At 41.3% G+C, this 23756-nt stretch overlaps 1 protein-coding gene across 1 annotated transcript; it reads left to right on the top strand.

The window, feature by feature from the left end:
* The first annotated feature begins 3661 nt into the window (after nucleotides 1-3661).
* On the top strand, nucleotides 3662-18041 carry LOC144528860 (hippocalcin-like protein 1). Its single transcript, XM_078267714.1, has 4 exons — nucleotides 3662-3757; nucleotides 7251-7532; nucleotides 14946-15051; nucleotides 17944-18041. Exons 1-4 carry the CDS (start codon nucleotides 3662-3664, stop codon nucleotides 18039-18041), a joined length of 582 nt encoding a protein of 193 aa, XP_078123840.1.
* Nucleotides 18042-23756: the final 5715 nt, after the last annotated feature.

Here is a 23756-nt window from a genome sequence, read left to right as displayed (position 1 = left end):
TACTCTTTTAATTAACGAACCTTTATCTCTCCAATTAAATCTTATCCTCTCTTCCATGCTTTTCTTCTTATTCACCCCTAACCCACACATACACACACATACACACACACACGCGCGCACACACACACACACACACACACGGAGAGAGAGACACACACACACACACACACACACACACACACACACACACACACACACGGAGAGGCGCACAGAGAGGTGCAGACTGTTCTGTAGCTGTGTTCTCCAAATGACAATTGGACAGCGTGGGCGGCTATTATTAATCTCTACAGGTACTAAAAAGTGTGTGCGTCAATGTGTGTATGACAGGTGTGTGTTTTCCAAACGCTCATCTGAGACACAGCGGTGCACTCAGTCTGTTTTCTGCGTGCTCGACTAAAACACACAGATCACTGTTTTATAGCGAGACGTACTGCTTTCACATATAGCTTTCAGCGCTTCCGAGGACACTCAATTACTCCTCGAGAAATTAATTTGGGCCTGCCTTTGTCCTGAGATTGTGTTTGGGCCTAAAGACTGACTGAGCAATGCTGGATGGCATACTGCGTAATTCTGCAGCATTGACAGAAAATGTAAGGCACGTTTTCACTAGAGAAAAAGTAAAAGACATCTACCAAACATGATTGTAAAATAACTCTAAAAGCAAATGAAATGTAAGTGTACTGTCAATTTAAAGCTACAGTGCCAACCATCCGTAACGTCTGTTACATTCAAGCCATTGCCAAATGAGTTGATACAAAGTAAATTAAAGTGCTCATATTTGCTTTTACATGCATGCTTTATTGTGTTCTATATCTTTTTTGTACATGTTATATGTTGTTATAAGTGAAAAAGCCCAAAGTCCACCCCAAAGGGACTTATTATCTCCAACAGAAAACACTGTTCACAAACTGCTCCAAACAGCTCTATTGTAGTCCAGTCCAGCCTTTACTTCTGTGACGAACGTGCATCACTTTGTAACACACGTTATAATGCTCGCCTAGCTGCTAGCGTGGCACGCCCTCATACTCTGCTTCTGACTGGCTAGCAGTACTTACCTAGCTACTGCGCGTGTGCGACTCCCAACAAAGATGGAACAGAAGTGAGATGCCTCACTCTGTGGGCTAAAACAGAGAGCTCAACACACAGGGTGAAAAGAGGAGCTGCAGCAATGTGCAGTACAACAAAAATATGGTGTTTTTTGAAAATTAAACCATGTAAACCTATTCTGATATAACCTCTAAATACAATTATGAACCTGAAAATGAGCATAATATGAGCACTTTAAAACTATCAGCTCCACAGGAGGAGGGGTGGGGTTGGTGCGCGATCGCCAATGGCTTGCAGTATGTGGATGCGCCGACAGCATTCTTTGTCATTACTTAGGATTCCTCATTAGGGCGACAGAAACTACGCACTGTAGCTTTAAGAGGACAGAAACGTAATTATAGGAACCAACATTTTTTTGTGTTTTTGGAAAAACAAAGAGACATTTGAGCTGTTTTTTTTTTAATGATCATACCTAGACACGGTCTAGATATAAGCTGCATTGTTATGCCACTAGGCAAAGGCCCATTGTATTGTTTCCTTAAATCAGACTCCGACTGTAGCATTCACTAGTCGTCAAACACGAAGGAGGAAATCATAATTGATGGCTACAGTCAGTAGCCTGGAAATTGGCTACACGCATTACTGTCAGTAAACAAGCATTTGGTCTAACGCCTTCAGGATGAGGGACTTAATAAGAGACTAATTTGATTAACTAGAGCAAAGAGACAATCTGATGTGTGGGTTTTGTTTCTGCGTACGCAAAGCTCTCGCCAGGCAGCGATAAAGACCTCCGACACCCACACCATCCACCTCATATGCCTCATGCATACTATTTGACTTTCATATAAACACAGGCCTGTTCTTGTTCTTACTTTCTCTCACAAACACACACACACACACACACACACACACACACACGCGCATACATATTAAGCACAAAGTTGTTGGTGTAATTACCTAGGCAGACTGAGGAAAGACTGTAGGTCAGAGAGGTTGGCCGACTCATCGGAGGTGTTCAAGCTCCAGTGATACTGTAATTTAAATCACCATTCACACACATACACACGCACACACACACACACACACACCACACACACACGCACAGAAGCAACTGCTTTGATGGCACGGATCACAACCTAATTAGCTGCCTACAGGGGAACAAACGTTACGCGCACATTTGTTGCTCTTTGTCTCTACTTGCACTATGATCCCCTAAAATACTATTATTACTAATAATATCCATCCTTAATTCACCCCTGAAAACAACAGAAAACACCTTAATTGTTTACATGAAGTTCCGAAAGGTTTTAGGGGGAAACTAATGACGTTTTACAAACAGCATTCAGGTATTAACAACTTTTGATAATGTCGATCATATGCATGTAGCTTAAAGTGAGATGCTGTTACTTTGGAAAAACAAGTTACACATTCTCTCTTACAAAGTGAAACATTGAATCCGTAGGCAATAAAACGCACCCTATGTCTTCATGCTTCAGCCATATTTGGTCTGGTGTGACCGGTAGCTAAGGCTGGCTAATGTTAGCTAATGTTAGCAAACTTAAGCTAGATGTTCTAATGTAGCTAATATGACTGAATCACGTTGATGACTTCTGCGTGCACTCTAATTACTTGTTAATTAGCATTTTCACTACATTTTGTCATGTCACAGACAAACATTTCAGTGGTTTGAGCATTAAAGTAACATATTTGCCATTGCCTTGTAATTGCCCTTTGTCGCCACAGTGGTAAAGGAGTTTAAGGGCATTTAAGATGTAAAACCCTTTACAATTGACCAACAATCATGAAAACCATGCCTGCTTGTTCACCTTAAGTGAAGAATTGAGGCCTTAGGGTATAAATCAAGGGATCGTTTTGATGATTTTCAATTTTTAGGCCTTTTTATCCCTTAACAACCCCTTAAACCATATATATAATTGATTAAAAATACATTAATATATTGCAATGAATTGTCCCATTAAAATTCCTTCAAAACTGCCTTAATGATGTTGTTATTAATGGGTAAATTAATGGTAATAGTAGGGTCGTAGTGATGTTGTCATTACGTAGTTGCATCTCTGGAATCGTGTTTTGCCAGGCAGGGAGCTCAGAGCTGAGATGTAGATTAGGAGCTCTGGGCACACACACACACACACACACACACACACACACACACACACATACACACCCCCCACACAGCTGATTTGACACACAAACACACAGCTGGCCAGATAAACCCACAAATGTGATCAGTGGTCCAGCGCTTGACGTCACAGGGGTGCGTTTGGGATTATTTAATGTTTTGTGAATGTGATGCAGCAGGTTAAAGACTTGTGGCCTTGCATAACAACTCGTGGCAAGGGGATTTGGACACAATACTGTGACAAGGCTCACTTTGATTTCATTAACAAATCTGAATTGTGTAAGTCTTGTAGGGAACTGCCATATGGTATTTTTTCGGTTGTTAGCTTGGTGATTTAATTTGCACAATTGCATTCGTCACCAGAGGTCATCCTCCTTTCTGGTTAATTGTTGCTGACCTTCTGTGTCTTTGCAGCCTGGCCAGTGCTATAGTCACTGTTGTTGTCAAGGAAACCAAGAGTCCTGTCCCGTTGCCATGGGGAAACAGAACAGCAAGCTGCGGCCAGAGATGCTGCAGGACCTCCGGGAGAATACCGAGTTCTCCGACCACGAGCTGCAGGAGTGGTACAAGGTACGCAGAGCCACTATACACAGAGTCTGGACATTATTGGCTCATAGTAAAGGTACTACTGCTGCAAAGTTAGCAGTGGAAAGGAACTAATTACGTTTGCTCACATACTAAGTACTTGTATTTTATACCACTAAGATATTGTACTCTTTTTGCTACATTTATTCAGCAGCTATACATAATTAAATGTGTATGCAGATTTAAAGTTAGCATACAAAGTATATGATCATCTTATAAAATATGATGCATTGTTATAGATTTAACTACCCAACGTTTATTGAAGTAGTGGAAAATTAGCTCCACCTTGACCTGCTTTCACATTATTGCATCAGTAATAACACATACATTCAACATACAACTAACTTTGTCCGTTAGCCGTTTGGTGTTGGACAATCAGGATACGGTGAGTTTGTCAGAGCTTGTTTGATGGAAACGGCTCCAAAACATTAAAGTTGCCAGCCGTAAAACCAATACCATTAGCCAAATTAGGCTACAATGCTTTGCAGAGCTGAGGGTAAGTGCAACCTCTAAAGGGATGCTTCCAGGAGGCATCCTGAACAGATGCCCGACCCACCTCAACTGGCTACTCGGAGCTTCCTCCGGATGTCTGAGCTCCTAACCCTATCTCTAAGGCCGAGCCCAGCCACCCTACAGAGAAAAGTCATTTCAGCCGCTTCTTTCTGCGAGCTCATTCTTTCAGTCACTATCCAAAGCTCATGACCACAGGTGATGGTCAGAAAGTAGGTCGACTGTGAGCTCTGTCTGTACCATATGAAACAAGAATACCTAAGGAATCCAATGGTAGCAACTATACCATGCTAGCTTGTTGGGAAGCGGGTAAAAAGCTCCAAAGATTACATAGGCTACATTTTGGCAAGGGAAAAACTGGCATGGCCATTTTAAAAGGGGTCCCTTGGACTCTCACCTTAAGGTATCTGAATGAAATGTCGCTTAATACTCACTGGCTGTAGAGTCTGTAGAGCTGCCCTTTATTGTGTTGACTGCTGTTCATGTTAAATTAAAAGTACATGGCTGGCCCGGGTTCGACTCCGACCTGCGGCCCTTTGCTGCATGTCACTCCCCTTCTCTCTCCCCTTTCAACTGCATGTCTTCAACTGTCCTGTCAAATAAAGGCCTAAAAATGCCCCAAAAAATTATCTTCTAGTACATGTAACTGCTTTGGGGTCAATGCAAGAAAAAAATAACGCAGATTAATCCATTCCATATTGAACTTTGCCCCGGAGCCGTTCTAGCCACTCGACTGTAAAATGAAGGAGGGAGACGAGAATGTGCTGCCTGGATCATTAATTGGAACATTTACTTGTAAAAATCTTCTTCCTGAAGGGTTAGGTACCGAAATACGGTGCTAATACGGCACAGGTGCCTTCACGACCTGTATCTACCAGACCGAATAGCAACATGGATTTCGGCACCTCATTCCGGTGCCAATGATATGCCTGCACTTCTCTCTGATGCTCTGAAACAGACGTTACAGGCAACAGAAACATCGCTGCACGTGACGCTAGTTAACACTATACTCAACAGCAGCTAACGTTAGCCTACCGCTAGCTAGTTAACACTATACTAGACAGCAGCTAACGTTAGCCTACCGCTAGCTAGTAGCTGGATTAAACACGGTTACAATGCTGACAGCTAACGCTAAACGGTGTAAAGTGTGACTGTGTTTTACTGTAGAGGATTCAACACCGGGATGTAACAATCTGCAGCTGCCGTCGGAAAAACACAGACGGTGCGTTCAATGAAACTGGTAACCAAAAGCCTCGTGGTGCATTCAAAGTTGTTGTTAAAGGCCCTTTTCCAATCTGGTTGTTGTTTTTCTCATTCAGCAGCAATTTACTAGTGAAATAAGTTATTGTTATAGTTATTACATTATTATTAAATCATTTAATTTTGACCATATGGCCTTAGCAATTAACAAGCCATTCTTTAATGATTGCAGACTGTTGTTTAGTACCCATCTTTTTTCCCCCTTTTCTTTTTACTTAAAAAGTATCGGTTAAGGCACCGAGCAAACATTATGCATGCGATTAATTTAGATTAATTAATCACAGAGTATGTAATTAATTGGATTAATTTTTTTAATCGATTGACAGCCCTATAACTGACATATCCCAAATCGGCATTGAACTGAAAATGAAATCAAATCGGGACCTTGTGAATCGGAATCAATTCGGGAAATCAGTGGCGATACCCAGCCCTAGTCGACTGGTAAATCGAGAGCTTTACCTTCCAGTTCATCTCCCTCTACGCTACTGTGGTCCGGTACAACGCCCGCATCACTGCCGTCCATCTCTCGCTCCATTTTACCCCTCACTCGTAAAACAAGATCCCGAGATACTTGAGCACCTTCTCTTGGGGCAACAACTCACTCCCATTCCCACTCACAATTGGGCTGCAGTGACCATTTCCAGGACAGGGAACTAAGTTATTGTGACCTTTCTTGGTCTGTACAGTCATGTTTCAACAGTAATCTGTCACACTGACACCAGCCTTGAATGTGACAATGTGTGTCTCAGTATAAGGCAGAGCACCCCCAGTCTGTTAAGCCTTGGCATGATGAGGTACCACAGTGCCCTGACTGCAAGAGTTATCTCATCTTGTCCGACAGATAGTGTGTTTGTGTGATGGCTACATGGCCTTATGCATGGATTAAACCTATGGAACAGCTGTGTGAGCTGTCCTGAATAAGAGCTGTACATATTAAGCTGAACTGACCCTGACCTGTGACTTTAAGCCTCACTGACTCTCTTCCCACTGACGGTGGTCATGATGGTGCTCACTCTCAGCAGATTAACAGCTCCAGGATGCCCTTGATGTCGTATAAACTGCAAAGTGCATTCCGCAGGATGTAGCGTTTGCCTGAGGTCTCTGAGAAGTTATTCAGCTTGTCTTCTTTTGGAGAATTATATTGGCAATAGATCCAAGAAAGGCAGTGATGCTGTCTCGGAAAATGTCTAATACAATGGCAATGGATAAAAAGTTTCATTAATAACAGAACCGTGTTGACTTTCCACCTTTCCTCTGAGAATGAGAATATTTAAAGTAATTCCAGCTTTCAAATTGGAACAATGACTTTGTCACCTCTCTGGAACAATCTTAAAGGCCTTTATGAAAAAAAGAGCTTCATTTCTGCTGAACAAAGAGTGAGATTGACATGACTTTTACTTCCCTTTTCTTCTCGGGCACAGAGCTGCTTTATCAAATGTGACTCCTTGAAAAGAAGATGGAACTGCTTTCAGCTATCCAGGACTAAGCCCCTTTTCAAAAAGTACATTGTCAGTCTGTTCAGAATGAAGCGTTACATGAATGAAACATTTCCTGGCCGACGTTACAGAAACTTAATTCCTGGTTGTTCCAACTGGGTTTGAAAGTTTCTTTTTGAGGGGGGGTGTTAAAACTTGTATCATAGAGATGTATTGTATTGTCCTGGAGCGACTTATTTTCACTGTCTCGCCTCATGTCGTCTTCTCTTCAGGGTTTCTTGAAGGATTGTCCAAGTGGAACCCTGAATGTGGAGGAGTTCAAGAAAATCTACGCCAATTTCTTCCCCTACGGTGATGCTTCCAAGTTCGCTGAACACGTCTTCCGAACGTTTGACACCAACGGCGACGGGACGATAGACTTCAGGGAGTTCATCATTGCCCTGAGCGTGACGTCACGGGGCAAGCTGGAGCAGAAGCTGAAATGGGCCTTCAGCATGTATGACCTGGACGGAAACGGGTACATCAGCCGCGACGAAATGCTGGAGATTGTACAGGTGAGCAAGGGGACTCTGGGTATTGACGTTTGGTTGGCGGCAAAGGGTGAGCAGAAATGGATGTTGGGTATTTATTTATTTTTTTTCATTTTTGAAAAAGTTGTTTGTAGAAGCGGGTCATCCTCTGGCCTCAGGTGCTAAAAGTACACGTGTCACATGTGTAACTTCTAAACAGGAGGGCAATGTTGGTGCTGTAACAATTCCAAATTTTGCTGTACGATTATTTGTCTCAGAAATAATTGCTTTTAAAAATATAATCGTCTCTAGTAGTCTAATAAAAATATTTAAACAAATTAAAGTTTTGAATGAATTCCGGAATACATCCTTTGGTTATATATCACTGTCATGTGACCCAGATAATGTAATAACACAGGTACACAGCCTATGAAGTAAACTACGCCTCGTTATTATCATAAAACATTTTTTATAACTGAATCCCCCCCCCCCCTTGTCATTTTTGTTGCTTTGAAGGTGTATAGTTTCAAGTGCCACCAGCTAGCTTAGCTTTAGCTCAACAGTCCAACCAATAATCACTTATATAATTACAATATGACATATCTATACAAAACCAACAATTACCAGTCATACGCCTCAAGGCCTTAGCTAATGTAGCAATTCAATGTTAAACAAAGAAACCGTGATTATGTAAAAAAAAAAAATTGACAATTAGACAAGTATGTAATAATTGTTACAGGCCTAGTGGTGCCATTAATACGTATTTAGTGTCCAAGCCCAAGCCGAGCTCTTTGTACCTGTCTGTATATACAGTGCTAAGCATAAGTGAATACACCCATGCTAAAGTTGACTAAATAGAGGAATAAAAAATCTTCTTTTGGAAATTGATCTTAATGCCTTAATTAAAAAAATTAGGAAAAATCCAACCTTTAAGGACATCAATTGTAAATGAATAATGTATCATTAATAAATAAATGTTCTTCCTTAAAATGCAGAGGGCATAAGAGATTGGCATGGGGTACTTTCCATAAGATCATCTCTCAGTGCAAATCAAACCAGCTATCAGGCTAACTGAAATAAAACCATGCCAATCTCTAGGTATGGTGAAGGGTATGTGATGATGTGGGGCTATTGTAATTCCAAAGGCCAAGGGAACTTTATCAGGATGCATAGTATCCTGGATCCATGAAATAACTGGCCTTTAAAAATAAACATCTGCCTGTCTCTATGGGAATTTAACATAGGGGTGTACTTACTTATGCCCCCTGTATTTTAAGGAAGAACATTTATTTATTTACGATACATTATTCATTCACAAAGAAAATTGGTGTCCTTAAAGGTTGGATTTTTCCTAATGTTTTTAATTAAGGCATTAAGATCAATTTCCAAAAGATGATTTTTTTATTCCTCTTTTTAGTCAACTTTAGCATGGGTGTATTCACTTATGCTTAGCACTGTAATAGAGGTAGTGTACATATTACTATTATTACTCTTATTCTTATTTTTCATATTTCTCATATGTTTTTGTATATTTTTTTATTCTATTTCTATCTAATGTGTATTGTCCTTATTCTGTTGTGTTTGAATTTTGCGAGCTGCTATAAGAAGGGAATTTCCCCAGTGTGGGATCAATAAAGTCTATCTTATCTTACCTTAGCTTATTTACTCTCTCACTACACACTCACTCTACTTACTAAAATGCAAAAACGCCAAGTGGTACACATTGCTGTTCACAGCTGTGTCTGTAATGCATCTCAAGTTGACCACTTGTGTTCAGTTTCCGTCACCGCCTACGTCACTACCACACAATGATCCCATCCACACTCTCGCCATTCGTGTTAGCGGTTGTGTAGGTACAGCTGGAGAAATCTCCTTCTATAGGGCAAAATGATGGGCGGTCATGCAACACTTTGTCCGATTTGCTGTAAAATGGACCATTTATAGAGCGTCGGCACCAAAACAGCCACCACGTCCTGCACTGATGAAGTATTTTCCTGTAACGTCCGTGTCAGGGACACATCAGGACGCATTAATGTACAGTACAGAAGACGTGGTCAAATGTGTTCCAGACCACCTCGGCAAGCAGTTTCAGCGAATGCGTCTTGGTGGTCGTTTACACTTGTATTTAGCGCTGTCCACTTGTGATCCCATCACCCAAGACGCATTTCAAAACCAAACAGGGTCAGAGGGAATTTTCCTATGCTGAGCTAGCCTGGATGCCAGCCGAACTTAGCCCCGCCCACAACATTTGAGGTCGGGAAGTTCGGTCTGGACTTGAGCCGTTGTGGAGCAACTATGCTCGAACCAGAGCTGTTCGGACCAATCAAATTGTCAGGGCGGCCTTTATACGATGATGGATGACTGTTGATCATCTTATCAACAGTAACGTAATCAACCACGTCACCAAAGAGCGCTTGGGTTGAATTCATTTACAACAAAGGTGGCTGCCGCTGGAGAATTGAGACGTGTAGATTCCTCCATCGCGTCTGTTATAGAAGATATCGACAGCGCATTCATTTTAAAAGAGGAACAGAGAACTGTGATCAAGGCATTTGTCGATCGGAAAGATGTTTTTGCTGTCCTTCCTATGGGATTCTGCAATGTCACATACATGCTCCGATTGGTTGAAGGTCTATCCATTTGAGTGCAGAGGCATTTTCTTTCCTGGTTCGGTTGAAACACCTCCCCATAATCACAGCCCAATGGAGCGGTATCAGACTCCTATTCGGACTAGAATCTGAGTATGATGACGTCAGGCTAATGCTGAGCCATACTCCTCATTAAACATGAACTGAACTTTATGTGTAAAACAGCGTAGATCCCCTTTAAAGACAAATGGGATTTCCTTCGAGATCAATAAATAAGGACTATTTCATGTATTGTTACAATGGATCTTAAACCCAAAAAGTCAATAAATACAGTGTACATGTTTATAAAAAAGATCAGTATACAGTATAAAGGTAGAAATTATTAACAAGGCGATCCCAAATATTAGTCACGTGGGGATTTTTAACAGGACACGTGTGGCGACAGAAGACCCCAAAATGATCTCTTAGTCACTAAATGTAGCTTTCCTTTTAGTAAACAGAAACAATCCTATGCTATACTGTAGACTTTTGCATCGACAGGAATAGACAGAGAGCATCTATGCTAAATGCGCACTTTAATGATGTGAGTTAATACATGTGCAAAGAGGCTCAGACACAAAAATGCATACTTATTATTAATGTGCTGACTGCAATATTGGCACAGGCCACAGAAAGCTGTTAAGTACGATACTACATTAGCGCTGTATGTAGACTCATATGTCAAGATACTGGACAGAGACACTCGCTGTGCGTGTGTGCGTGTGTGTGTGTGTGTGTGTGTGTGTGTGTGTGTGTGTGTGTGTGTGTGCGCGCGCGCGCGCTTCTGGGTTCTCATAGATTAGCGACTTAAATTTTAGCAGAGTTTATCCCTGAGTGTGCAGAATACTGGGATTATCCTCAAACCCATTGAGGTTACGTACCGTTGGACGGGAGAGGAGGGGCCCATTGTGTCATTATACGAGAGAGAGAGAGAGAGAGAGAGAGAGAGAGAGAGAGAGAGAGATTGTCCTGATAGAGGAAGTCAGATTTGGTTTACACCACATTATCCAATAACAGACCACATCCCCACCCCACACACAGCCTAATCAAAAGAGATTTCCCTAATTTGTAGATTTTTTAAAAGGTTTTTGAAATCGATTGAATATGGCATAGGGAGAAGGAGATGTATGCCACAATTCAAATAATGTATCAAATTATTCTGTCAAAATTGGCAATTTAGAAAGAGAATATTTTCCTCAAAAACAGAGGCGGTTGAAGTAACACTCCAACGTTGTTTAAAGGTCCCATGGCACGAAAATTTCACTTTATGAGGTTTTTAACATTAATGAGTTCCCCCTAGCCTGCCTATGGTCCCCCACTGGCTAGAAATGGCGATAGGTGTAAACCGAGCCCTGGGTATCCTGCTCTGCCTTTGAGAAAATGAAAGCTCAGATGGGCCGATCTGGAATCTTCCCTTTATGACGTCATAAGGAGGAAGGTTACCTCCTCTTTCTCTGCTTTGCCCATGGCAGTTGGTCAAAGCCACAACCCCACCCTCCACCTTGCCCCCCCTCTCTCCTCCTCAATAGCATTTAAAGCTACAGACACAGAAATGTCCCATCCTAAGGAAAGCTCATTGTGGGACTGGCTCTAGTGGCTGTAATTCTGCACCAAGGCTGAATTTCGGGAAAGAGACTTCAGATACAGTATTAGGGGACCACTAAGGCCTATATAAAAGAGACTTCAGATACAGTATTAGGGGACCACTAAGGCCTATATAAAAGAGACTTCAGATACAGTATTAGGGGACCACTAAGGCCTATATAAAAGAGACTTCAGATACAGTATTAGGGGACCACTAAGGCCTATATAAAAGAGACTTCAGATACAGTATTAGGGGACCACTAAGGCCTATATAAAAGAGACTTCAGATATAGTATTAGGGGACCACTAAGACCTATATGAAAGAGACTTCAGATACAGTATTAGGGGACCACTAAGGCCTATATAAAAGAGACTTCAGATACAGTATTAGGGGACCACTAAGGCCTATATAAAAGAGACTTCAGATACAGTATTAGGGGACCACTAAGGCCTATATAAAAGAGACTTCAGATACAGTATTAGGGGACCACTAAGGCCTATATAAAAGAGACTTCAGATACAGTATTAGGGGACCACTAAGGTCTATATAAAAGAGACTTCAGATACAGTATTAGGAGACCACGAAGGCCCTATATAAAAGAGACTTCAGATACAGTATTAGGGGACCACTAAGGCCTATATAAAAGAGACTTCAGATACAGTATTAGGGGACCACTAAGGCCTATATAAAAGAGACTTCAGATACAGTATTAGGGGACCACTAAGGCCTATATAAAAGAGACTTCAGATATAGTATTAGGGGACCACTAAGACCTATATGAAAGAGACTTCAGATACAGTATTAGGGGACCACTAAGGCCTATATAAAAGAGACTTCAGATACAGTATTAGGGGACCACTAAAGCCTATATAAAAGCATCCAAAAAGCAGCATGTCATAGGGCCTTTAGAAATATGGTAAATTAATCAGCAAAAACCACTGCAACAATGTCCACATTAGATCCTTAAAATAAATCTTTCAAGGCCCACTTGCTTTTTACATAGCTTTCAACTGCACCTAACGGGCTCTCAGCAAATGGAGTTTCTCCAGTGTTTAAATAGATAATGCAACATTTTGGGAAACATGCCAGTTCTTAAATACCTGAGGAGATTGATATGACATTTGTAAAACATTTTTAGGAACTCCTGTTTATCAATATCATTAATAGAATGCTTTATAACCATTATGTTTTATTTGATCCGACTGACGCATTTTGAAACGGGTCCATTTATTCGTGTCACATAACTGAGAACTGTTCATCAAAATCAAATCGCAAAAAAAAAAAAAAATATGTGAGTGAAAATGTGACCTCATTGTCTTTTAGTAGAACGTTTATTTATTTTTACGAGATACGCTATTGAACTTTTGTCAGAGGAAGAGATATGAACTCTCCTTTTACAGTCCAAGAGATTTCCTTTTACGGCTGGTATGGCTTACCAAAAAGCCCAGAGGGCTTATTTTGTTCAAGTACCTTCCCTTCTGAAGGTGCTGCTGTGACACTGATCTAGAGTCAGTTTTACACACTGTGCTCCCAGTGGAGAAGATTTGATAGGCACGTAAGCTGATAGTAGATCGGCGTCTGAGGCCGGCTGATACTCGGAGCTTCTCCGCGCTCACTTGCAGAGGTTAATTTAATGGTACCAGGGGGACGGGAGGCGCACGTATGGGTCAACAGATAAAGGAGTATCAGATCAATGCAGTAAGCTCTGCTTGTAAGCCGTCTCCTTACCCTGCTGGGATGTGGCATGCATCTGTGTCACTGTGTTAGAATGGTGTAGTTTTTACAGCCGTGCAGATCCTGCGTGGGTATTTGTGGATAAGCTGGCCAGGGAAGGTGCTCTTAGCATCAGGAGTACCAACTGCCAGTGAATCATGTGGACTTTAGAAATAGAGCCCGACCGATAAAGGATTTTTAAGGCCGATATCAATACAAATATTTGGTGATTTAAAAATACGATATTCCGATATATCACCCGATATATATATTTTTTTTTATCCAGAAACGTGTTTGTAAAAATAAAATGTATAAAAATACAAACTTAAGATATGAAACTTGAAGTACTTTGAACAAAAACACAATAACAACAAAAATCTAAGCGTGTTGCCAACAACGACGCTGTACAGCGCCCTCTGGTGGACAATCTATGCAACGCCAACACTCATAACATGGTTGAAGGGGGTTTCGTTCGTTTTTATTTAATTTTTTAAATATTCATTTATCGGCCATTGTAAATGCCGATACCGATAGATGGAAAATGCCATAATATCGGCCGATGATATCGGCCCGCCGATATATCGGTCGTCTCTAGAGCATGTGTTTGTGGAGGGCTCTTGGGAAGCACTGTGCTGCGGAGAGACGTGTATGATGGGTTTATGGTGTTGTCATTTATACATACTGTACAGTATGTTTAATTGGTCTATAGTTTAGTGTCGATTGTCTTATTATTATTGTTGCATGGTCTTGAACATTGTAGTTACTGTGTCATCTTCTCTTGATTTTTGTGTGGATGGGTTATATCCACTTCTGGGATTACTCCGGTGCTCCCGGAAATTCTGCCGGATGTCCCTCTTTTCGGCCGGATGTTCGTTACCTTCCGCTTTCTTTGTGTTGGTGGTTATCTGTTTAACTGCTCCTCAGATCTCTGCAGGGTAAATCCAGACAGCTAGCTAGACTATCTGTCCAATCTGAGTTTTCTGTTGCACGACTAAAACAACCTTAGAACGTAGACACGTTCCACCAAAACAAGTTCCTTCCCGAGGCTATTTTGCAGAGGCACCGGGGCTCCGCTCGGCGCTTCCCGCCGCCCAAGACGACTGTGATTGGTTTAAAGAAATGCCAATAAACCAGAGCACGTTTCTCTCACATCCCAGAATGCTGTGTGGACTAGCCAGACCCTCCTCCGCAGCGCTGTGGAGGAAGGTCTGGCAATGTGAGACTAGGACGCGCTCAACTCACGTAGACCCTGAAAGCTTTAAAGGCTGGGTGCTGGATCCTAAAATTGATAGCCCTTCCTCAGCGTGTGCATGTTGTCTTAAAAATAAATACAAATGTTGTTCATTTAAAAAAAAAAAAAAATTAAAAAGCGTGTGTATGCGCATCTTGAAAGCTACAGTGACTTTATTTTTCATGTTCAGTTGTGTTTCCCTCCTGCTGAGTCGCCTTAATGGTTCCCTGCTGGCTTGAATTCACTTAATCTCCCCCTCTAAACCCTGTCTCTCTCTTTCTTTCTCTGGCTCCGTCTATCAGGCCATCTACAAGATGGTGTCATCTGTGATGAAGATGCCCGAGGATGAATCCACGCCGGAGAAGAGGACGGATAAGATCTTCAGACAAATGGACCTCAATAATGATGGTGAGAGGAGGAAATGGCAACATGGAGGGGGCGAGGGAGAGGGGAGGGAAACAACGAGGGGATGAATGGGAGAGTTCATTGAAAGATAATCTTTGAAATTAGGGCTGCACAGTTAATCGCAACTTTATCGCAATCGCACTATAGACTTGTGCAATATCCAAATCGTGGGCGGGGGGGGGGGCGCAATATTTGTTAAAGGCAGAATATTTCTGTCCTAAAGAAAAAAATCTTTGTTTGGTACAGATCCTCACAGAAATTACACTGCAATCATTTCATTTGTTTAATTGTAATATTTTTCAATGAAAATGAGAATAGTGATACAAAAAATATCATACCCTCCAATATCGTGAATGATATCGCGATATCAGTCATAAATAATCACAATTACGTATGTTCCTCATATCGTGCAGCCCTATTTGAAATGTGCTCATTTTACATAGTTGACTCATAATACAATATAGCACACAACCCTCCTATATATATATATATATACACACAATAAAAAAAGTCTTATATACACTCACGTAACATATTTTGTGAAAAAACTCTAATAGCTTGTACACTGAATAGTAGAAGAAAGAAAATGAAAAGGTTATGCTAATAAAGGGCTTTTTCTCATCTCTCTTCTCCAAGTAAGTGGCTAATTTCAATGTTTCCCATGGGAACAGCACACTCAGTCTGTGTGTTTGTCTATGCAAACAGAAAAAACTCAATTTCTCTTTTTATCTTACTAAACAAAATAACGTGTAGTTCCCAGTAAGGACAGTGGCAAACTGAAAATGGAACTCATTTTCTATATAATTGAGACATTTAACACGCAGACACACGTTTTGCAGACAAAAGCCCTATTCACAAGGGAGTAGTATAACCTGAGGAGCGTCTGTGACGTTAAGCCTGTGCAAATCTGCCGTGTCCCAAAAGTAAAAATTCCACCGCGAGTGACCTATTATATTTGGCCAAACACAGAGTTCACAATACACAATATTAATCCTGTGCGGATCCGTATCTCTGTGATTTGGGGGGTCGTATTGACCTTTTTCACAGCAGACATTTTGACTTAGTATATATATAGTATATAATAGGAAAAGCACAGCTGAAATTGAACCTCAACGATGGCTCAGTTCCATCAAGTGTCCCAGGAAGCTATTTCAGTGAGTCAGCATGCACAACACCAGGGCCTCTCCTAAGTGGAATGCAGCCATCATTAATGGTTTTGAATACACCTGTGCTTTTCCTACTAGGACATGTCAACATGACATGTCATGTCATTTTTTCTGCCGTGAAAAAGGTCTATTGGCTGCATTAGCAATTATGCTAATGCGACATGCAGGTTGGCATGGGATTAAGATCACAGATGACCCTCCGCAATCTTTACAAATTACTAGAGGTCCCTAGCCTGGGTAAACCCTGACGAACTTCCGGCAAATTTGAGATTTGCTCTGCAAGTCCGTCTGGCCGAGAGCCCATTCGAGCCCATTTCCAATGTTTCCAAATCGAGGCACCAATCACAACCGTTGAGGCGGGCTTTACACGTTGACGATAGCGCAGCGACGGCGAGCAGCTTTTTGTTTACATTCAACACGGCGGCCACCGAAGCGCAGCAACCCGTTGATGCCGCTGTCGCCGCTACGTCACCCGGTTGGTCTGATTGGTTGAAGGACTATCCAATTGCGCCCAGAGGCATTTGAGCGGCGTCCGTTGGTGACGCCCCTTAGGAAATGAGCTGTGAATGAAGCTTGAGAAACAACTGAGAAGGGTCTGGTGTCAACCAGGCTAAGAGGTCCCCAGATGATACTAATCCAGTGTGACTAGGGCTAATGATAAAATGAAACGCACCAAAAACAGTAAGATAACCCTTAATTCTCTTTTATTTATATAGCGCCTTTCATGAAACCCCAGGACACTTTACAGAATTACAGTGGCTATACTAAGGGTGGCTGTATTAAAAATGTCCAGGGATGTAGCATTTCAAATATCTGCAGGGAGGGTGTTCCAGGGGGATGGGGCTGCAACACTTAAGATGTGAAAATATGTTGGCGCTACACGCTGTTTTCGCTATTCCTCTTTGTCGTTGCTGGTGTTATGATTCTTTTGGTTCTGGGGGGGCGGGGGTTTGTGTTTTTTTGTGTGTGTTTTGTTCTGTCTCCTCTCTGCAGGGCATGTGTGTGGCAGGGGGGGCGTGGCTGGCTTCTCCAGGCAGCAGATGAGGCACGCCTGCTTCCACTCGCCTCATCAACCTGCTCCGTACAAAGCCCGGTGCTCACACACCACTGCTCTCCCAGTTCCTGGGATCCAGCGGCTGCGTTTCACTCTTCCTCTGTGGATAACGTCCAGCCGGCCTGCTCCCTGCCACCACTGCTCCCACTCCGCACTCTTTTTCTTAATAAACGTTTTACGCCTATCAGCCTGTCCCAGTCCTTCGCTATGGGGTCTAACTTCCCTGTAAAATGCTCAACAGCTGGCCTCTTGGTGCTACTCGGTTAGCTCGCTGAACGAGAGTGTGTCGCTGACCTACAATCTAAGAAATAAATCCGTAAAATAACAGAGAAAGTTCTGGCAGCTCATTCCCCGGACTTTGCCCCATAATAAAAAATAAAAAATGATGTGTGTACCTTCAGTTAAAATACAGAATATTTGAAAGACGTGTGTGTGTGGCCCCTGGACACACACACAAGCTCTACCGGCTGATTAAGCAGGAATATTAACAGATTCATGTGTTGGTCAATATGGAGGCCTAGATATGTCTATCAATCTGTGTTGTTCAGTTTATGTGATCCAACATGTAATTGGTAAGAGCTATGGATAGTTAGAAGACAACTGCAATTAATAAGGGTCATATTCCTTCAAAACTAACGGCCCCCTTGTTTTCTCTTTCTCCGTCTACCTTTGCAGGCAAATTGTCCCTGGAGGAGTTTATCAAAGGTGCCAAAAGCGACCCGTCCATCGTCCGGCTACTCCAGTGCGACCCCAGCTCGGCCTCCCAGTTCTGAACCCCATTACAACACCCCACCCCCCCACCCCCACCCCCTGCTGCGACCCGTCCCTCCTCAGCCTCTCTGTTGCTATTGAAACAGTCACTCAAATCAATGCATGATGGTTCCCGTTTCTCATATCATCGCTTTTTCTTTTCTTTTCGTTGTTGTGTGCAAGGGTGGAGGAGGGAAGGAGGATGGAGGATAAGAAAAGCCATCACTTATCATTTCACTTTCATTTTTTATTTTTTTTTTGTATTTGGGAAAACTGAAAGGACATGCATACATTTTAATGATCAGTCGACAGTGGCGTCCGCTAATGTCCCCGCATAGCTCTCTCTCTCTCTCTCTCTGGATGGACGGATATTCCGGGGAGCTGCTTGTGACAAAGCGTGGATTTCTGCAGGGTGGGGATTGCTCAGTTTGTCCTCCAACACACATGTACATCATGTATATAGATATATATATTCTGTATGTCTATGTATATCATCAGATGAAAGTCTGTCTTCATGTATGGTGCACACTCTCTGGCATTGAAAGGCAGTATTATGTAGCGTAGCTTCCTAGTCTGGCCTGAATGGCTGGTCGGGGGTGGAGGTGCATGGGTGGGAGTGTTATTTTTTTTTGGTTTTGTTTTTTGGGGGGATGGGTTACTGCTTTATGATCTTTGGCTGAGAAAATGGCCTAAGATCCCATTAGCTTTTTATTGATATCTACTGGCATTTTTGTTGATTCAGAAATTTCAAATGTTTTTTTTTGTTATTTTTCATTTGTACATATTGTTGTCCTCCTCCATGTTTTCTTTATTTGTTCATTTTTAGTGTTATTATTGTGCTTTTACTTTGACATGTTGTTAAAGATGACCGTTTACAGTGAGAGAGAGAGAGAGAATGAGTTAGGATTGATCTCTTTGGGATTTGTGGATTTGTTAAAAGTGTAAGATTATAAAAAAAAAGAAACGTGACGTATACTGTAAGGGGATCCCATAATGCGTTTGATCAATGACACCAGTAGCACGTATCGTTTGAGCCACCATGTGTTTATAAAGTATGGCTGTGCATTTGCTCTGAATGTGTGTGTGTGTGTGTGTGTGCACATATGCGTGTGCTCGAAGCTAACTTTTACAGTATTATTATCATGTATTATTATCATGTGTTGTTTCTTAATTTGTAAGTATTTTGAAGTTCTTTAACAACGAGAAGTATACTTAAGATAGCCGTGACCTGTCACTACTGTATACTGCATGATCCTACGAAAAACAGTAAACGCACAGCCGTATCATTTTGTAGCTCTGCAGCCCCCTCATCATTTCCCCCCCCCCCTTCCTCTGACAGACAGAGAACTCACTAAGGGCTCGTTCATCACTCTCTAGCTGAGTGCTTTCATAACCTCCTGGATTAGTCTGCTCACAGAGCAGTTAAATGAATTCGATGACGTTTCACGTATAATGGGTACTTGTTCTGATTCGAGTTTTCGGGGTTTCCAGACATATGCAGTAATCTGACAGAGTGATCAGTGGCCATGTTTACATCAGCACTAGTCTTGCATTGCCAGACCTAACTCCACGCAAGACACCACACATACACTCCAAGATAGGAGGATAAAAAAATAAATAAAAAAAACGTGATCTGGTTTATTGGCATTTCTTTAAACCAATCACTATTGTCTTGGGCGGCGCTAAGCTCCGGACACAGCGACGGTTGCTCTGCAAAACGGGAAGGAACTTGTTTTTGGTGGAATATTTGCACCCCGCCAAAGAAAACGCCACATACAATATTAAATTAACTGTTCACACAATACAGTAATGTGAGCGATTTAAATTAGCTCAATGGTGTTTTAAGCCCCCAACGTCGACTTCAAGGCACCTTACCCCTAACCATTGCCTAATCCTAGTGCCTGGAAGGCGACGTTGGGGGCTTAAAACACCTTTTTAAAGTAGCAATCCATAGCAATCCCCGCCAATCGGTCCCAAAACGTCCCAGTTAGACAGTAAATGCCGTATTAAACATATTCTTTGTACATCTTTACAATCATTCCCCGAAAAAAAACCAAGCAGGCCTGCCTTGTTGCACGATCCAAATCTTGTTCAAAACTTGTCATTTTCAGCGTTTGTTGTCGTTTCCTGAATCGAACAGAGTTTAAGAACGGCAACACAGAGAGCGGAAGGCGAGGGACATCCAGCGGAACATCCTGGCCGCGCAGGATGTGAGGCAATGATCCTGGAAATGTACCGTCTTCGATCCAGACTACATCAGCGCTGATAGGAACCCTTGATTAATTCTATTTTATTTACTTAAAGGTGCTCCGTTTTGTTTGAAAATACTTTGAACGTCAACAAGAAGTAACGTCACCCAACATCGCTTAGAGCACCTTTAATATTTGGAGCACCAAGGAAGTGGAACACGTGGAGACATGGCATCATATCAGTCTTTAAGTGGTTTATTAGAGTTTTCAAAGAGCCTCGATTGAATAAAATATGCTTCCGAATAAAAGCCTCCATCTGAAATACAGTGCACGTGAAAACTTAGCCACTGGTTGCAGGAATACCAGCACCACTCCATTTAAAGCCCCCATTGTCAGATCACTATTGCCATCTTCTGTTTGGGAGGTTAAACACAAGACTAACTCTGTTTGTGATGAAGCTAAGTGTTGGGCAGACCGGTTGAAAAAATAAGTCAAATTGCATATTGCAGATACTCATATACTCATATACATTGTTCTTTTAGGAAGGGACCTTCACGTTGTTTACTTTTATAGGGTGATATGGTACATAAGTATAAGTATGTGTAAGTGTTTTTGGTATTTAGAAGTGGTGTAATGTAACTAAGTACATTTACTCAATGCAACAGTAAGGTACTTTAGTGGAGTATTTTCATGTTACGCTACTTTACACTTCTACTCCACTACATAGATGGAAATATCGTACCTTTTACTGCACCAGATTTACCTGACAACTGTAGTTACTACTTTTCAGATTACGTTTATAAAACATTGTATTAAACTGCCCCACATGATATAAAACTGTATGGTTCAGTGTTTATGACATAGCTGTATTATTATGTTCGAAAAACCTTTTGAAAAGACAAAATTCAGTAATCATTTCAGGTGAGTTAGCAGCTCCATTACAGGTGCTGTAGGTAGGATTGTGAAGATCCAGGATTTAGCCAAAAAATTTGAACATCAGCAACTTCTCAGTCCCTCCCCCCTTTCCGCTAAAGCCCAAAACGGTCTCCTAAGCTCCTCCCCCCACAAGGGAGAATGAATGCGTGTGCATGAGCAGTGATTGACACGCAGTTAGACAACCCCCCACCTAGCCCTGATTGGTGCATCTGAACAGGGAGCTGTGGATTTTGGCAAATCGCACTACAGGCTGTAGGTGGTGCCAGAGGAGCCAGATTATTTTTTTTAATGACCTGCTTCATGTAGTTCTACTGGAACATAGGGTCAGTTTCAGCAAATATGACAGAATGTTAGTTTTATAAGTCTTACCTACTGCACCTTTAAGGAGGTTTGGATGGGCTTCACTTTACACATTTTTCGAAGGTAATATAAATAATAAAATAAAACCCTGGCACAAAACGATTTCTCTGTCTGCCATGTGAGGTTCTTTCTTTCTTTAAAATGTATTTTCAAACATGTAAAGGAAAACAGAAAATCAGGTCATTCAGAAAATAATAATATAGATAACACAGATACATCTTAACAAAACACTTTGTTTTTTGTTTGTTTTTTACATTTTTTTAAAAAAAAGTGGAAAGAGGTATAAACGTATTTAATCCCACCCCTTCTCCATAAAACATTTTTAAATATTTAACAAACTTTCTCTGTCAACATTTTTCTTTTCTTTTTTTTAAAAACTCTACCAACCAGTGGTATAGTCTACGTGATACGCAGGCAAGGCAAGGCAAGGCAGCTTTATTTGTATAGCACATTTCAGTGCTTTAAGTGCTTTACATGAAAACAGATTAAAAAATTAAAAACAGATAAAATACGAGAAAAAAAGTTACAGTGCAGTATAAGAAATTAAACATTGAAGAGCAGTTAAAACAGTTAAATATATAAAAGCAGATAAAATAACTTTCCAGGACTCAGTGATCCATTTTCTGGAAAGCCAAAGCTTTTTGACCAATATGACAGATATCTCAAGCAGTCCGGTCCATATTTTCTAACCATCTCACCCAATATGGGTCCAGATGCGTCGCACGGCTATGAGGTTTCATTCCCCATATTTACAGAAGCTTTTCTTGAGTATACTCTTATCTTTTTCGATGTGGTCGTCACCGCAAAGCTTAGTTCTTTTCTTCGGCAAACCTTGCAAAACCCGGTACAGCCCTGCAGACAAAAATCTTTTAATAGTCCAAGAACGTGTTCTTAAACTAGTTTATTTCTTCTGCAGTCTGTTTCTAAATAGTTAAGAGCTCGCTCAGAGTGTTAATAGACTATTTTTTTTCTTTTTAGGTCTTCTGCCTAAATTAGTTACTTACTTCGACTAACTTTTTGACCAGCCCAACTTCTGTCTCTTCTGTCAACTATTGTCATGCCTGCATCCGAGAAATAATCAGAGATATGTCCGTTTCTGCAAAAGAATGTCACCGGAATAATCATAAATTCAATTCTATTATTTGTTTTAGGAATTTCTCTTTATATGCTTATATAGATTGTTATACAGTGTCAACAATGCAGCTTCAGTATAAGAAATGAACAGTTATTTAAAGAAAGGCAACATCAAAAAGATAGGTCTTCAGCCTTGATTTAAAAGAACAGAGTTGCAGCAGACCTGCAGTTTTCTGGGAGTTTGTTCCAGATATGTGGAGCATAAAAACTAAACGCTGCTTCCCCCTGTTTAGTTCTGACTCTGGGGACAACAAGCAGGCCTGTCCCAGACGACCTGAGAGGTCTGGGTGGTTCATAGTGTAGTAGCAGACCAGAAATGTATTTTGGCCCTAAACCGTTTACTGATTTATAAACCAGCAAAAGTATTTTGAAATCAATTCTTTGATGCACTGGAAGCCAGTGTAGAGACTTCAGAACTGGAGTGATGTGATCCACTCTCTTGGTCTTAGTGAGGACTCGAGCAGCAGCGTTCTGAATCAGCTGCAGCTGTCTGATTGATTTTTTAGGGAGACCTGTAAAGACCTGACAGTAGTCAAGTCTACTGAAGATAAAAGCATGGACAAATTTTTTCCAAATCCTGCTGAGACATAAGTCCTTTAACCCTTGATATATTTTTAAGGTGGTAATAGGCTGACTTTGTAATTGTCTTAATGTGGCTGTTAAAATTCAGGTCTGAGTCCATGACTACACCAAGATTTCTGGCTTTGTCTGTTGTTTTTAACAGTATTGTTTGAAGCTGAGTGCTGACTTTTAATTGTTCCTCCTTTGCTCCAAAAACAACCACCTCAGTTTTTTCATCATTTAATTTAAGAAAGTTCATTTAATTTAAGAAAGTCGTTAATTTGTTCAATGCACTTAGTCAGTTATTGTTTTGGACTATAGTCCCCTGGTGATAAGGTTATATCATGTCATCCGCATAACTATGGTAACTTATTTTATTGTTTTCCATAATTTGAGCCAGTGGAAACATGTAGATGTTAAACAGGAGCATATTTGTATGCTCAGATGTAGAATTCCCTATAGACACAAAGTAGTCCCTATTCTTTAAATAAGACTCAAACCACTTTAGTACTGAGCCAGAAATGCCAACCCAGTTTTCCAATCGGTCTAGTAATATGT

The sequence above is a fragment of the Sander vitreus genome, chromosome 14, assembly GCF_031162955.1.
Source record: "Sander vitreus isolate 19-12246 chromosome 14, sanVit1, whole genome shotgun sequence".
Classification (NCBI taxonomy): Eukaryota; Metazoa; Chordata; class Actinopteri; order Perciformes; family Percidae; genus Sander; species Sander vitreus.
Note: the sequence above shows the minus strand (reverse complement) of the source record. Positions and strands in the feature narration are given on the sequence as shown.

Excerpts from the sequence above, each read along its gene's own strand:
- LOC144528860 (XM_078267714.1), top strand. The coding sequence starts at position 3,662 with ATGGGGAAACAGAACAGCAAGCTGCGGCCAGAGATGCTGCAGGACCTC. Across the intron at positions 3,758-7,250 it reads AGCTGCAGGAGTGGTACAAG|GGTTTCTTGAAGGATTGTCC; the intron begins GTACGCAGAGCC and ends TCTTCTCTTCAG. Across the intron at positions 15,052-17,943 it reads AATGGACCTCAATAATGATG|GCAAATTGTCCCTGGAGGAG; the intron begins GTGAGAGGAGGA and ends CTACCTTTGCAG.